Raw genomic sequence first — 16,613 nt, 5'->3', positions numbered from 1 at the left:
AGGGAGGTGGTTACCACTAGATCTGCTCTGTAGGAAATGCTCAAGAGAATCCTGCAGGGTGAAATAAAAGACAACTGAAAGCCATATAAAAAATAAAAATCTCAATGAAGGGAAATACATGGGAAAATTATAAAAGTGAGTATTATTAAAACAACAGTTTGTAACTCTACTTTTTGTTTTCAACATTATCACTAATACATTTTGTTAAAAAACAAAAAAAATTATTAGTCAAAAGTCTACTACTATTGCAACTTTAGTTTGTAACTCTAATTTTTAAAATATGCTTTAAGAGGTCAGTGCATTTTAAAAAATCATTAATATAAGTTTTTTGAATGCAGAATTCATAAAGATGTGATTCTGTAACATCAACAACCAAAGGGGCTTAGGTGGAGATGTAAAGAATCTTTTCTAACCACAATGGGATAGTTTGAAGTCCGTAATAGAAGTAAAAGTGGAAATTCACAAATTTATGGAGATTAAACAACACATTTTTAAATAACCAGCAGATCAAAGAAGAAATTACAAAGGAAATTAGAAAATACGTAAGAGATGAATAAAAACAAAAATACAACATACTGAAACTTATGGAATACAGTATTATACTGTCAGGTTCATGACACCACATAAACTGGTTTTTTCCCCCTTAACATTGTTACTTTTAATGGTTTAATTTCATTAAGCATGCTTGTATTATTTCACTTTGTGCACTTGGCTGTCTTTTTGTTTTCGAAAGAATATGACACATTACTTTCATGTTAATTTAAAATATTGCTTTGAAGAAAATATGGCAAAAATATTTACTTCAGTCAAGAAGGGAAGTCTTGAATGTTTCTTCAAATCCCATTTGTAATTCCATCTATTTATCCACCCATCCATTCATCTAATCATTCATCCTTCCTTTCCTCCATTTCTCCCTCTTTCCTATTATCCATCCATCCATCCATCCATCCATCCATCCATCCATCCATCCATCCATCCATCCATCCACCCACCCACCCAAGCAAACATCATCCAGTTTATGAAATAAAAACATACTCATAGATACAGAGAACAAATTGATGGTTGCCAGATGGGAGGGGGGTTAGGGGATGAGTAAAAAAGTGAAATGGATTAAGAAGTATAAATTGCCAGTTATAAAAATAGTCACAGGGATGTAAAGTTGAACATAGGAAGTATAATCAATAATACTGTAATAACTATGTATGGTGTCATATGGGTATTAGACTTATCAAGGTGATCACTTCATAAAGTACATAAATGTTTAATCATGATGTTATACATCTGAAACTAATATAATATTGAATCTCAACTGTAATTGAAAAACAAATTAAACAAGAACCACAAAACCCCCCAAATAGTAGCCAGTTCTGTTTCTGAAATTAGTAGTTGTAAAGTTCAGCCCCTCTTCTTTTGTGTGCGCAGAACAAGGAAGGGAAGGACAGGCGTTGTGAGGTGGCCTCAGGCTACCACCTTCCCAAGTGGATCAGGGAACCGGAGGCAGCAGGCAACAGACATCCTTTCCCAGGAAGGAAAAAGAAAGCAGTGGACATGTTTTATTCAATAAAAGCCCTTGTCAGTAAAATTTTCTTTGACTTGTAGGACATAGGTTACCAATCTTTAGTATAAAAAATTATAACTGGATTTACACCTTGAAATCTCACTCCATTTATTTATACATAAATGTTTACTATCACAATTATAATTTATCTGTATTTCTAATAATGGTTTAGTTATAACATTTTTGGATGATGATGATTTGAATAAAATAAACAGTTTCATAAAATCTCAAAATATTACTAACCGGTAGACAAAATAAATATTTAGGGATCTACTAGTGTGCACATGAACTTATGATGTCATAATTAGAGTAAACCACTTAAGGAGAAATGGAGCAAGTTTAATTTCAAAATCTTACAGGAGTAATTTGTGGCACAAGCCCGTGCTCTTTTCACAGGCTTCAGAGAAATCATCTGAGTGGAGTGGCCAACACTGCACACATATTTCTGGAGAACATAGTTTTCTATTTTCATATTATTTAAGCAAGTTTTCTGCAGCTCTATTCTGGCAGCTTTCTCTACAAAGTATTATGATGGCTTATTAAAGGAGGTGAAGTGCTCACTCCATTAATGTACTTTGACTTTAAATTATTTTACTATTTGGTTTCTGGTTTAATATTACTGCTCAATTAAATGGTACAGGCTTCTACAGTTATGGGTACCTGCAAACAGAATGCATGATATCCTGTGTTAAAAATGACAAGCACTCAAACGCAAGATCGAAATATTAAAAGTGTATGAAAGTGCTAGTAATTTCCATAATTGAAATTTAGTTTAGTCTCCTCAAAGGCAGATTGCTCAAATAAATTGATTCCTTCAGAAAAGACAATAAACAAAGAAGTCAGCTTTGGAAATTGTCATTCATTCCTGTGGCTTGACTGATTTCTCTTGGAAATCAGCAGAGAAGTAGGTCAAAGAAAATTTTGAACCTGCTTCAAGTACAAACTTCTTAAGCTTGTCCCAGTCTATTAGAAACTGGGAGAATATTCAAAAAGGTCAGGAGGGATCTAATCTGAAGACCCAAACTTTTATTCTACTCTTAGAAATATCTTCCACTTATGTTCAAAAGCAAACAAAAGCCAAACAACTATCCTCACACACAGGACAATTAAAATCTTTAGCCTTTTTAACTTCACATTGCATATTCAAATAAAAGGAATTAATGATAAGTGACAACAAGACACCATAAAATGGAGCCTCAAAGCCACAAAAATAAATATAAATATAATTATTCAAATATAAATATATTTGAAAAGTCTATCAAATCAAGGCCTTCTTTGTAATTGTTGAAGACATTTAAAACATAAAAAAAAAACCCATAAATCATGCACAGAAATTCAATAGTATGAAAGATAATATGCTCTCATCTGATGAGACTTATGAGTTTCTAGTTTTTTAGTGCTTTAGAAAATGCAGATCAATATTAGACACAGAGAGGACTGTGAGAATTGTCAAATCTATCAAAGCCATCAGCTATGTGGGGGTCGTTTTAGTTACCAAGATAGCAAAAACAACAGTTTGAAAAGCACCGAGTACAGATTAGATAATATTTAAGACCTCACATAAATGTGTTTAATTTGCTGCGTTTCAAGAAAAGTTTGTGACTTATTGATAAGAGGTAAGGTGGGGCAAAAAAGTAGAAGAAAGAAGATAGGAGGAAGGAAAGAAGAAAGTTTGACATGTTTCTTCAAAGTGTAACATTTAATTTTAAACCTCTGCCTCTCCTTGATTTTTCTATGACCGACGTATATTTTTTTCAGGGTTTACAGCATGTAGTATCGATATTCTGTATTGCAAACACAATTCTTCGATATGTTAGAATGATTTTAATACATTGCTCAAATGATTTGTACCCACTATTAAATCTTGCCAATAATTTAAGTCCAGAAATACAGTAAAACTAAAATACAAATACTCCTTGTCTGAAATTTTATTCACTTTAGAACAAATTCTTCCCTTGGCTTTAAAAAAAACCACTACAGCCCATAAATTCCACAATGTATTAATGTCCTTTGGGGGACCAAGAGGCTTTGGACAAAGTCTTGCAAAAACTTGTTCAAAATTCATAAATCTTATACAGATAATAATGTCAAAATGTTCTTTTTTAAAGATAAATAAAGTTAAACTATAAATGCTTAAAATGTTAGTGTTCCATTTTTGGCTTCAAAACACACACAGACACACGGCTTTCCCTGTGGAATATTATCTAACCCGTTTATAAGCTAAAGCATGTAATGGAAGAAAATCAAATGATAAAATTTTTCACTAAATTGACTTTCCTTTTGGAGTTTCCCTTGTAACTGATCTCATTTTGTAGCTCATATATTTTTCCTCTTAGCTCTTTTAACTTTTCTACAGCCATGACCATTCAGTGTTTCTCCTGGTGTCTTATGTATTCTCTCATTTATTATTATTATTTTTAATCCTCACCAGAGAATATATTTTTCACTAATTCTAGAGAGGGAGGAAGAGGGGGAGAGAAAGAGAGAGAGGGAGAGAAAAATCAATCTCATCAATGTGAGAGAGAAATATCGATCAGTTGCCTCCTGTATGGGCTCCGACCGAGGATCGATTCTGCAACCTGGGTATGAGCCACGACTGGCAATGTCCTGTGCACAGGACAACACTCTAATCCACTGAGCCACACCGGCCAGGGCTATTCTCCTGTTTTTCATAATGCTCTTAGTTCTTTCATTTTCTTAACCATGGGATTACTACTTTTTTGGATGCTTATCAATCTATCAATATTATACAGATAGTAGGGTACCTTGAAATATTATACAAGCTGTACCTAATCCAGTCTGTTTCACTGCGACAACACACTCATAATTCACGTTACGACATCTCCACGAGGGATCTGGGTAAGTGCTGTGAAAAGATATTAAAGCGAGTGCACAAGACACACTAAGTGCATCATGTATGGTGAGAACAGTATCTGGCAGGCGCAGCCGGCCCGATTCTCTTTCGCAGCCTCTGCTACTACAGGGCAACTGTGACATTTCATTCAGGGAAACATAAAACACTCTAGGCTAAAAGAGCTTAGGGTATGACAACCTTTTTAAACAATAATCCATTGCTTTTTATCTTAGAAAAATGACGCTAAATAAAATTCCATGAAATCATATTAAAGAAATGCTTGATTCCAGCAAAATGAGGGAGTTTGGAGAGCAGTCACCACCCAGCCTGCCTCTGGTCTCACTCTGCGATCGGGGCCCCCGGGCATGTGTACTTCTGAGCACCTGAGAGCAGGGGCCACAGTATTTATAGCTACACAAGACCGAAAATAAATCTCTGGAATAACCCGTTATCGTTTTTCATTTCTTGTGTGTATCTACTACATTTTAAAAATAACCTATCTATGCCTCCAATATTTTCAGCAACCAAGCTCTTTACAAGACCTAACTTTTAAGTTTTCCTAACATCAGCGTTTTATACCAAGTTGTGTTGTTTCTATATTTAAAACTACATTCAAAAATTATTTTTGAAAAAAATAATATCTTCATGTTTAATAATCGATAGAAAAGATCTTAATGCCCAATTCTCTGTCAAAATATTAAACGAAAGGGTTTTGTGGAAATAATTTCTCTTTTAATTCCATGCCAAGCCCTTGCAGTGGTTAAGAAATTAGGGTTTTAAATTACAGAAAAATTTTAGAGTTTCCTAATGAGCATATTCACAGTGATTATGGAATTCCAAAAATAAGGTTGGAAAAATACTTTCAAGATTTAAGGGTACAGAACAGAGTGACTTCTGTTAAAGCAGTCCATTTATAGGGAATGTTTACTTTCTTGTCGAATCCATCAGGTTTTCTGAACATGGAGGAAGAATCCTCTTTGTCCTGCTCCTATCAATGGAAAGATAGATGTGTGTCCAACCGCTCAGCTAATACGGAACCTTAGTACCTCCTAGGTCAGTATGAGGCTTTCTTGAAATTATTCATGGAAATGGGATTCATTCTCTCACTAAAGTTTAAGTGCATGTTGGGTGGAGGCAAGGACACCTCACTGCTTTTCAGTAGGAAGGTCAAGATCTATCTCGTGCACCTGCTCCATGTACCCACTCCCTAGGAAAACAGGCCACCAAGGTCCTTATGGGATTATCTCTGTATCTGCAGAGCTCAGTAGTAACTGGGAAGTTGGAAGTGAACCTGCAGCCCAAATCTGAAAAACATAAGTCCAGCTGCCAGGGCTCAGGGTGTCAGTAGGCTATGTAAATAAATTGACCTTTCAGTGATTATCCATAAGCAGCTTCTTTTGAAAACTGTCAAATATTAAACCAATTTCTCTGGCAAGGGAGTTTATGTTCAAAATTAATGAAAACCTTTGCGCTTCCTAAGAAAGCATGGGTTAATTTAGTTGATGGAGATATCAATCTGGCTAGTGTGTGCCTCAGGGTTGAAACCTTAGTGCTTGATGTTCTTAACAACCATAAACTCCTTTCGTTATTTGCTGTGGTTTGATGTATACAATCCCCAGGAGGGTAAATGGGCAGGACCACGTGTATGTGCTCTGTATCTCAAGGAGACAATCAGAAACTGGAAAAAAATGGGTAGAGCCTAGAATTTCATTTTAGTTTGTATCACCGGAACTAATAAAATATATCAAGGGTAGAAAGAAAATATTGAAACAGCTGAGAACCAGTTTTGCAGGCTATTTATATTTCACAGCTTAGCATCAATACTGGCAAAACATGGCTCAGATAATGACTCTAACAGGGATAGAATAAACTAGCCTGCTTGGGAAGAAAGATACTCTAAAATTCTGTTTAACACAATTGTCTGCCTCGTGGGGCCTAGAATATCAGGTTTCCTGAGACATGAAGTTCCATACGTTGCATGTGATCGAGTATGATTAGGAGGTGAGCACTGGTCTCAGCCTAACCTTTTCCATCAAATCAACTTTGTCAAATGGCCCCACTTAAGGGCATGCAGGGCTCCCAGGAGTTTTGCATTTGGAATGGCTTTGCTCTTAAAACCTTGGGGGGGGATTAGAGGAGCCATTAGGCTCATTGAGACTCTGATTTGGCAATTGGTGCTGCTGTGTTTGCTGAGATCCCGGATGGCTTTAAAGGGGGAGAATGGCAGACAAATAGCTACATAGTTGACTGTGTAACATGTGGAGCAACCCTCCCTGCAGGACAGGGTGGCAAGGGGAGCACAGCGCATGCTCTGACACAAGAGCATCTGGTGGTATAGCCCTGTTAGGTCCCTTAGGAACTATGTGACCCCAGACAAATGACTTAAATTCCTATGATTCTAACACTTTCTGTGTAAAATGGGATGATAATAGTCCTTTCTTCATAGGGTGCTTAAAGGATTAAATGAGATAAATGGTGGTAGGTACATAGTAACAGCCCAATATTACTAAATAATTTTATCATTATTAGCACCTATGCAGGGAGGTTTAAAGAATAATTTAAAGCAAAAGATGAATCAAATAATCAGAGGTGTTAAATTTTATGCCCAGTAGTTAGAGAAGGTGGTTTGCGAAGGATATGCCTTTTTCCTTTCCGCAGCTGAGAATTTCAGGAAGCTTGAAAAAATTTACATGTAAGAATTTTCAAAAACTGTATCTAGTTTATAAGAAGCACATCAAAATTTGTCTCCCTCCCCCTTTTTTACTGAGGTACAATTTGCATCCTTGAAATACACAGATCTTAAGTGAATATCCCCCCAAATTTTTATAGCTGTAAACACCAAAGTAACCATTAGCCGAATCAAGATACAGAACATTTGCAGGCCCCAAGAAAATTCCCTTTTCCCGTTTCCGGTCAACCCTTACCATTCCCTCCCCCACCCACCAGGGGCGACGGCTGTGCTGATTTCTACTATTGTAGATTAATTTTGCCTATGCGGAATTTCATATAAATTGAATTATACTACATGTACTCTGTCATGCATGTTTTTAAAAATGTATCTGTGTCGCTGCATGGGTCAGTCATTTGTTTTTTCTAATGAATAATGAGTCCGCTGTGTGAATATGCTCAATTTGTATAATTTATTGCGAACAATGTGGACTGTTTTCAGGATTGGTAATTATGAATACAGTAGCTATGAATATTCTTGTACAATATTTTTGTGGATATTTTTCTCTTGGATAAATTCATAGAATTAAAATTTATGGCTGAAAAGGAAGGTACATGTTTAATTTTTTAAGAAACTGCCAGTTTTCCAGTGTATTATATCCTCAATATTAGTGTAATGTCTTTTTAGTTTTAGCCACTATCATGGATATGAAATTGTATCTCATGGAGGTTTTGGTTGGTTATCTTTTTATTATTAATTTTCAAGAGTTCTGATATTTTCTGGATACAAGTCCTTTGTATTTGAAATATGTATATTGTAAGTATTTTTTTCCTGTATGTGACCTACCTTTTTGTTTTTATAACAGAGCTTTTTTTTTTAAAAAAATTATCTTTTTTTGATATTTTATTTTGATAAAATCGTTATTTTTCAGTTACAGTTGACATACAGTATTATTGCTATTATTTTAAATTTATCTTCATTGTTGAAAATATTATAGATGTCCCCTTTTAACAGAGCATTTGATGAACAAAACTTTTTAATTTTGATGAAGTAATTTATCAATTATTTGAACAGTCTTCTTAGGGGCTATTAAATTTATTAAACCTTTCAAAGAACCAACTCTTGACTGTGTTAATATTCTCTTTTGTTTGTCTCATTTCTATTTCATTTTTTTTCTACTCATCTTGTTTCCTTCCTTGTACTTATTTTGGGCTTAAAGCTCATTTTCTTAAATGTTTTAAATTGAAGGCTTGGGTCATTAATTTTAAATCTTTTTTCTCATATAAGCGTTTAGAACTATAAATTTCTTCCTTAGTACTTTTTAGTAGCATCCACAGATTTTGCTATGTTGTACCCATTAGCATTCAACTGCAAGATTTGCTAATTTTCCTTATTTCTTCTTTGATCCCTATATTACTTAGAAGTGTTTTTTTCACAAATTTAAGATTTTTCTAGATATCATATTGTTACTGATACTTGTTTAATTCTTTTGTAGACAGAGAATATAGTCTATAGATTTTCAATATTTTGAAATTTAAGATATCTTTATGATTCAGCATGTGGTCTATTTTGGTGACCATTTAATGTATACTTGAAAAAAACCTATATTCTATAGTTGATAGGAACAGTTTTCTATAAATATCAACCAGAACAAAGAGGTTGATAGTGTCATTTAAATCTATATACTTTCTAATTTTTAATATTTTTTGCCTAATTTTTAAATATTATAATGTCTTCCTGGTGAACTGACCCTGTTATCATTTTAATACTTTCCTCTTTACCTCTGTTAACATTCTTTGACCTTAAGTCTATGTAGTCTGTATTTATATAGTCACTGTATGGTTAGGTTTTCATATATTTTTTGATCATTTTACCTTAAAGTATTTTATGTCATTATGTCTTTATGTTTCATGTTCATTTCTTATACATGGTATATAACTGGATCTTGCTTTTTAAAAGTCAGTGATAATCTATGCTTTTAACTGGAGTGTTTAATCTTTTTACAATTAATATAATTATCGATATAGCTGGATTTGAGTCTACCATTTCGCTATTTGTTTTCTTTGTGTCCATCCATTATGTGGCCCATCTTTACTCCATCTTTGCCTTCCTTAGGTTAAATAAATATTTCTTAGAATTACATTTAAATTTAGCTCTACATTTTTGTATTTTTTCTTTAATGTCTGCTGAGCATGATGTTTACCTGTGTTAAAATCACTTACGATTGAAATTTTATCCAACATGTTTGTTGTTAATTAATTACTGCAACTGAAATAACATTGTGTCACAGGAGCTCACATCAGTGTTATGAATTAGTGTTAAATTATTAACCCAAGATACATTTTAAATCTGGCATGGTGTTATTTGAGGACTGTAAAATAAAACTAAGGCAAACATTAGTCTTAATGGAACAGAAACATTGAAAACCTAGATGTTGAAAAAGATGTAATTTACCATCTAACAGGTCAAACAACTCTCTTTAAAGCTTTATGACTTTTTAAAAATAGCATATTTTTTCTCACTATCTATAGTTCCGCTATTTTTTCTTACACTGGATCAGCATATTCCATGAACAATAAGCACTGGCAATTCAAGAGCAAGTGAAAAAGTTCAGTGTTGAAGCTGTACAACCTTGAGGATGCCACCAAGGTCAGTGGGCCCCAAGTACACACTGGCACGCCCTTTAGACACTGCTAAGCAGCTTCCTCTTCCATTTTCCTTGGAAATGTTTTATGGATTCTCTCAACTCCTAGACACTATACTCTGATCTCTCGCACTCATTCTTACCATATTACTTTGCCTCCGCCTACACTGAGAAAAGGCAAGCTCACCTGAAGCTCCCTGGGCTTCTCCCTCGCCGATCCCCTCGTCCACGCTGACTGCCCGCCGCTTGCCCATGTACCCCTTCACTCTCACTCATCTTTTAACCCTTTCGTCTTCATGTGTTCTTTCTCCTCAACACTTATAACGTGTAAATCTGCTCCAGAAGTAAAACAACACCGGCCACAGAAATCTCCCCTTCCCTTTTCACCAAGCTTCTTGAAAAAGGAGCTGCTGGTCCTTGTTGACTTCAATTTCCTTCTTGCCCACAGACTTCCCAAATTCTGTCTAGGGATTGTGCAACTGTGGATTGTAGAACTGTTCAGTCAAGGTCAACAAATGTCAACATATTACTTAACCTAATGGTGTTTGTTTGTTTGTTTGTTTTTTGTTTGACCTTTCTGAGGCGTTGATGTTGTCCACCACGCCCTCCCAGAGGTTTTATTCTCCTTTGGCTTCTGTGACACCAAACTTTCTGGTTTTCTTGCTGCCTCTTTGATTCTTTTTTACATTTTTTTCACAAAACCTCGAATCTTGTGTCCCCCCTTTAGTCCTCTGCTCTTCTCGTTTTTATACTATTCTTCCGTGACCTCGTTCACTCTCATAACAACTATCATTTACATGCTGATGACGCTAAATTCATATATTTTGCTTGTATTTCTCAAGTGATTTTTAGATTTGCATAGGAAAATGCCTACTGGACATCTTCATTTGGATGTCCCAGAGACTTTTCAAAGTGAATATTTTCAATTTAAATTCACTGCCTTCCTCCAAAACCTGTTCCCCTGTGTGGATTCCCTATGAAACTGCACCAAAATCTACCCAGAAAACCCAACCCAAGTCCTGGGAGCCATCTTTAGTCACTTTCCTATCGCATTAATCACATATCCCATCAGACATTAGTTACGTAGCTTCCACTTCATTAAATAGAATCCTGATGTCCACTCTCTCCTTTTTATTCCCTTTGTGAGCCGCTACTTTAGTTTGGTCCCTCACCATTTCTCCTATGAACTGCAAGTATAATCATCTAACTAGTTTTTTGGCTTTAGTCTTACTCCTTTGCCATCTGTTTCCCCAAGTCCCTCAAGAATGACCTACTAAACATGTTAAACTTTTCATGGCACTCCCTGTCTAAATGGTGTCAGTGGCTACCAATGCCTTCAGGATAAAGTTTAAATGCCCTTGCCCGGCAGAAAAGACTACGAGTTCAGAAGCCCTACTTATCTTTCAATATCACCACCCATCACTCCCTGTGTATATCTGTCTCCTAGCCAAAAAAAATATGGCAAATCTTGAGAGTTACAATGAGGTTTTGATGTTTCTTGCTATTGAACCTCTGTCTTTGCTGAAATGTCATTCTTCCACCCCTTTTTACAGAAATCCTACCCATGCTTCCAAACTTGAATCCAGCATCACCTCCTGTGGGAAGCTTTCCCATTAATTCCAGTTTTGTTTAGAAGCGTCTTCTCTGTCCTCCTAGGTTTTCTAAGTCTACTTTTCACACCCATACTTAATTGTTGACTTACTTCTCTATCTCAGCCCACTAGATCGCCTGCTTTCTCAGGGCAGGCACCAAGCCTTTTGCCTCTCAATAGGCCTGGTGTGTAGTAGTTTAAGAAATGTTTCTTGAATTAAGCAAATCAAGTCAAATCAAATCAATGTCAAAGTTAATTTAATTTTCTAGTGACATACATCTTATTTTAGTAGCACAAGGCAGTTAACCTTGATCACTACAAACATTTCATATTTAAAACAATATATAGTAATAACTTTACATATGTTTATTACCCTGGGAAGGTGCTCAAGAAATTTTGGGTAACATAAAAACTGCTCATGGGGCCCCTGATAAATCTCAGATTCCAAAATTTCATGGTATATGGAAGTTTCCTTTAGCAGAGTCCCAAGCCCAGGTTCTGACAAGAAGAGGGTAGATAGAAGATTATACAGGACATGAGCACAGAAAGGAAATAAAGTATTGCTGAGACAGAGGGATGTAGTAAAACATTTTGCTGATGGCAAATGGAAAGTGTATTTAGAGCTACTTCTTGGAAGCCATGTGTTTATTTCTTGAGAGCCTCTGCTACATTATTTTGTTCTATGTTCTATCAGCACGTAAACTCTATAAATCAACATGAAGAGGAAAAGTGTATTTCAATGTGATTTTTCTTTATCTTTTCCTATGTTGGATAACAAAGTTTAAACTTTTGCATTGGACAATGAAACTGCAATCTCTGCAGGTCAAAAATGATAAAAAAAAGAATCAGCAATTTCATATGGTTCAACAAAATACAGAAAACGTAACTCTCTTTACCAAAATAGACAATTGCAACAGCTAAAATGTACTAATTTTCACATATTTTATTAAAATTACTCACAAGATACAATAAGCAATGCTTTGGTGACCCCTGTCTTTGCTGAGCAAGCTGCAGTCTTTACAGGTAGACAGAGGTAATTTCTTGCTGCCACTGATTCATATTTTGTTTTAGGGGAGTCATGAGGTATAGGTAAGGACCAATGGGTGGACTCAGAGTAAGATATGTCATTCTTATTTTAGGGACTCTGGCAGAAAGAAATCAAGTTCATTCAATTCTTGATACTCAGAGTGTGGTCTGTGAACTGGTGGTGTCTGTGTTATCCGAGAGCGTGTTAGAAACGCAGCACAAGGGTAGGCTCCACACCAGAACTACTAAAGCAGAAAATGCATTTTAACAAGACTCCCTCTTCTTCCAATGATTCCGATGCTCATAATATTTCTGAAGCATTGCATCAGGCCATTAGCTCACAACTCAACTTTCCATGGGAATCACCTGGGGCTTTAAAAATATTGATGCCTGGATCCCAGCTCCAGGGGTTCAGTTTAGCTGGTCTGGAGACAGTCTGAGTGCTGGGGTTTTTATAAGCTGTAATAATAAAATTAGATGAGAATCACCAGATGATTCCAATGTGCAGAAAAAATTGAGAACCACTATTCTGGATAAAATTTTAGGAGAGAAGTCCTGAATCCTTGGGGATATTCAAAATAACATTCTGAAGTATGGAATATACATAATTAGAATAGAGTTAGTGCTATCATGAGAAGTAGCCAGACAAAGCAAAAGATAAAACCAAATGCCAACATAGTTAAGTTTTCAGAAACTGAAAGCAATAGATAGTCAATAAGCTGTCAAAAGGAAACAACAGCTTTCCTTTGCTTACAAGACTGTGACCTGTGCAAAGAAGTAGATGAAAAACACAGCAAGGGAAGGTAGGGGAAGAAATGAAGGATATGTTACTTTGATGATTTATGTATTAAACTAAAAAAATAATTCGACTGAATGATAAATGAAACACTAGACACTTGATCTGTCACTACAGACTAGGTAATAAAAATATAACCTTAGAAGTATTCCAGTGAAAAAGTCAGAATAATGTTCTAACATTTTCTTTTCAGATAAAAAGTCTTATGATATCTTCAGAAATAAGAAACTAAACACAACAGAAACAAAAATTAGACCAGCCTTCGCACAGTAGTTCATTCAAAGCGTATCTGTATTAGCTCTTTGAAATCACTCTGCAGGTTTGTACCTCTGAATTAACTTAATCATGTTCTGCAAACTGCTTTAATGTAGCTATTTCAGCATCTCTTTGATGGAGACACCATGTTATGATTAAAGAATGCAGTCTTTCAGAATCCAGGTTTAGTAAAATTCCTAGAAATAAGAAGAAATGACAAATACAACAACACCTGTATAATACAGCTGCCTGGAGTGCTGATATTATTTAAATATTATTAGCAATGAAGAACTTATAGTCAATTTTTTAAAAAATTAACTTTATCAAAGGGAGGAACCCTTGGAAGAACTAAGAGAGAATGCAGTTTTTGGTACTTGGATAAATCTCAGCCAAAAAATTTTAAATAATAAAATCAACTCACTGGGTTGTAGAGCTTGAAATCATTTTAACATCTGCAGTAGAGTGGAATGGCACAATTCAATCTGCTAAATTGAACTGAATCTGGTTGGAGATTTTACTTTTCAATTAAAAGAGCTCAACATTGATTTAGGGTGCAAAAATCTTTAGTCCTGGATATAATTTTGTGGACTTTGCACTTTGAAGACATTTACATTTGACAGTAACCGAATCAAATGCCAAAAAAAATGCATTTAATAGCTGTACCTGCTAAAATATATAGCTAGATCATTCTTTAAAAATGAGGTTTTCTAATAAGGTTTTGCCCAGATCTGAAAATCCAAAGATGTGTGTGTTTTTCTTTTACCGTTTTCTTTCCAATTATAGTTGACCTTCAATATGATATTAGTTCCAGGTGTACAGCACAGTGGTTAATTTAAATAACAAAATTTGGTTTTAAATGCTTATAACCATTATATACATTTATATAACAAGAAGATGTGATTTTCAGTGCTTGTAATATATATATTCAAAGAATACATCCAAGGTGCCCTTTAATGGTGAATTCAGCTTGCATTTCTAGAGAAACCCAGTAGGCTGAAAGAACTTTAATAAGGTTTTGAACATAAACTACAGAGTGGCCGTGGAGTTCGGGGGCCACATGCCAGGGATACAATCACTGCTCCATTCCCCAGGAGGACCAAGGTGGTGTGAGTTCCACAGAAAGGATGAAAGGAAACGAATGCATAATTACATGTGCAAAGGGAATTTCCTTTTCAAGCTCTTATAAGTATAATCAGTTGTTACTGAAAAGAAAAAAGAATATAAAAGGAGTGCATAAAACGCCTTACAGAGTCACTTCTCTGTGAAATGTGTCCTAAGAGACCTGCGCTGCAAGGGAGCAGCAAGGCCGTGAGGTTGTCAAGGACCTGAAACCTGCACCGAGGCTAAAGGTTCACGGCCCAGCTCGGCCACACCCCCGCCAGGTAACCCACCCTTTCTGTGCCTCCATTTCCTCAGTTATAAAATGAAAATAAAAATAAAAATAGGACCGACTCACAGGGGTATGATGTCAATTAAGTGAGGTAACATAAGTACAGCATTTAGAATGGCGACTGGAACACTGTAAACACTCAATAAATACTTATTTTGCTGCTTCTTTTTATTTTTTTCTTCCTTCCCCTTCTCATCACCTCCTCTCTTTCCTTCTCCTTCTCTTCTGTTTTACATAAATAAGGGGCCCGGCCGGCGTGGCTCAGCGGTTGAGCGTAGATCTAGGATCCAGGCGATCGGGGTTCGATTCCCGGTCAGGGCACATGCCCGGGTTGCGGGCTCGATCCCCAGTCGGGGGCGTGCAGGAGGCAGCCGATCAATGTCTCTCATCATTGATGTTTCTCTCTCTCCCTCTCCCTTCCTCTCTCTGAAATCAATAAAGATGTATTTAAAAAAAATAATAATAAGGAAAAGGCATACTAACTGATTTGACTTACGTATTAGTCTAAACTTAATACTATAAATATGCAACCAGTAATATTTCAGCCGGACATATACCGTTAGATTTAAATTGGCTCTTCTGAGTTTTGCTATTCAGACATTTACAATAGTCAATTAATACTGTATGTTACTAAAGAACCTGTATTCATTAGGTATCATTCTCTTTGTTCACATTTTATTTTTCATGTTCTTTTCTTCAAATTATCTGTAGAGCTTAGAATTTCCACTCAACCCTGAAGGCTAAAATAAAACTTTTCAAACAACTAGCCCCAAACTTCCAGAGGTTCTACCTAGACCTAATCTAAAGGTAGCAGGAAACACAACGCACAACTGAAGATTCATCAGGACAGATTTAGCCGACTGTAACTCAGTTTGGGTCCTGTCAATGAGAAACCCTGTTGTGTGCTTTAGGTGTCCAGCTGCTCAGAGGTATTTTATGCTTTGATATCAAAGATGAAAGGAAATCTCCTAGGAGGAAAGTGAATGTATAATCACAACAGCTATGGATTCCACTAAGAAAATCAACTACTTTAACCCATAGAAATGTCCCAGGGAGACTCAGAGCCAAGGTAACCAATTCAACATCTAAAGGAAGATATATGTAAAGACAGTCATTGGTTTCTAGCTCCATACTGACTACTTTGAAAATGTCCCCTTTTCCAGAAAAGTACAGACCTCTAAATTAAAATACATTTTTTTCTTTGTTTTTATTGTTGACACTATTACAAATGTCCCCATTTCCCCCCACTCTTGCCCACCTCCACCCAGCCCCCCCTTTCCCTCTGGCCATCACCACACTGTTGTCTGTGTTTATGGGTTATGCCTATATATGTTCTTTGGTTAAATCAGAAAATTAAATCAAGAAATAGTGTGGTAAAGGCCTGGGAAGGGGATGGAAATAGGGAGGGGTCAATGGGGGGAAAAAGGGACATCTGTAATATTTTCAACAATAAAGGCAAATACAAAAAATTCATAATAAAAAAATAGAAGGTGCTAAGCTTCTTTGCAACAACATATAGCAATTTACAAAAAAATTATTAGCTCTCATTTAAAAATTCTCAATAAATGTGAGAAAACATTTAAATTAGACATCTTTTTATTATTAGCTAAATTTTTCAAAATGTTAGGCTGGAAGGTGATGGAGATGACAATTCTGAACTCTTTTTTTTCAACGTTTAATTAACTAGTAAAAGATTTAAACTGGCAACTCTTCCTGCATCTCCATATTTCATAACATAAAAAGCAATGATGGCATGCTATCCTGATGGTGTTATAACACGTAATGTGTAATTTTCATTAAATACTTGTTTGAAGGAACATTTATCTTAATA

At 35.6% G+C, this 16,613-nt stretch overlaps 1 protein-coding gene across 3 annotated transcripts in view; it reads right to left on the bottom strand.

Moving 5' to 3' along the window:
• The window catches only part of PLXDC2 (plexin domain containing 2), a 401,646-nt gene that overhangs the window by 34,649 nt on the left and 350,384 nt on the right, over positions 1-16,613 (bottom strand). The window contains exon 13 of one of the 3 annotated variants that reach the window (XM_016224709.2): positions 11,674-12,800. The exons of the other annotated variants lie outside the window; for them this stretch is intronic. Coding sequence (XP_016080195.2) covers positions 12,667-12,800 — 134 coding nt within the window. The 3' untranslated portion in view covers positions 11,674-12,666. Of the gene's footprint in view, positions 1-11,673; positions 12,801-16,613 lie in introns of those variants that run through there. 3 annotated transcript variants of the gene reach the window in all.

This window comes from Miniopterus natalensis, chromosome 1 (genome assembly GCF_054644295.1).
Source record: "Miniopterus natalensis isolate mMinNat1 chromosome 1, mMinNat1.hap1, whole genome shotgun sequence".
Classification (NCBI taxonomy): Eukaryota; Metazoa; Chordata; class Mammalia; order Chiroptera; family Miniopteridae; genus Miniopterus; species Miniopterus natalensis.
The sequence above is the reverse complement of the archived record's forward strand: the minus strand, read 5'-3'. Positions and strand labels throughout refer to the sequence as shown.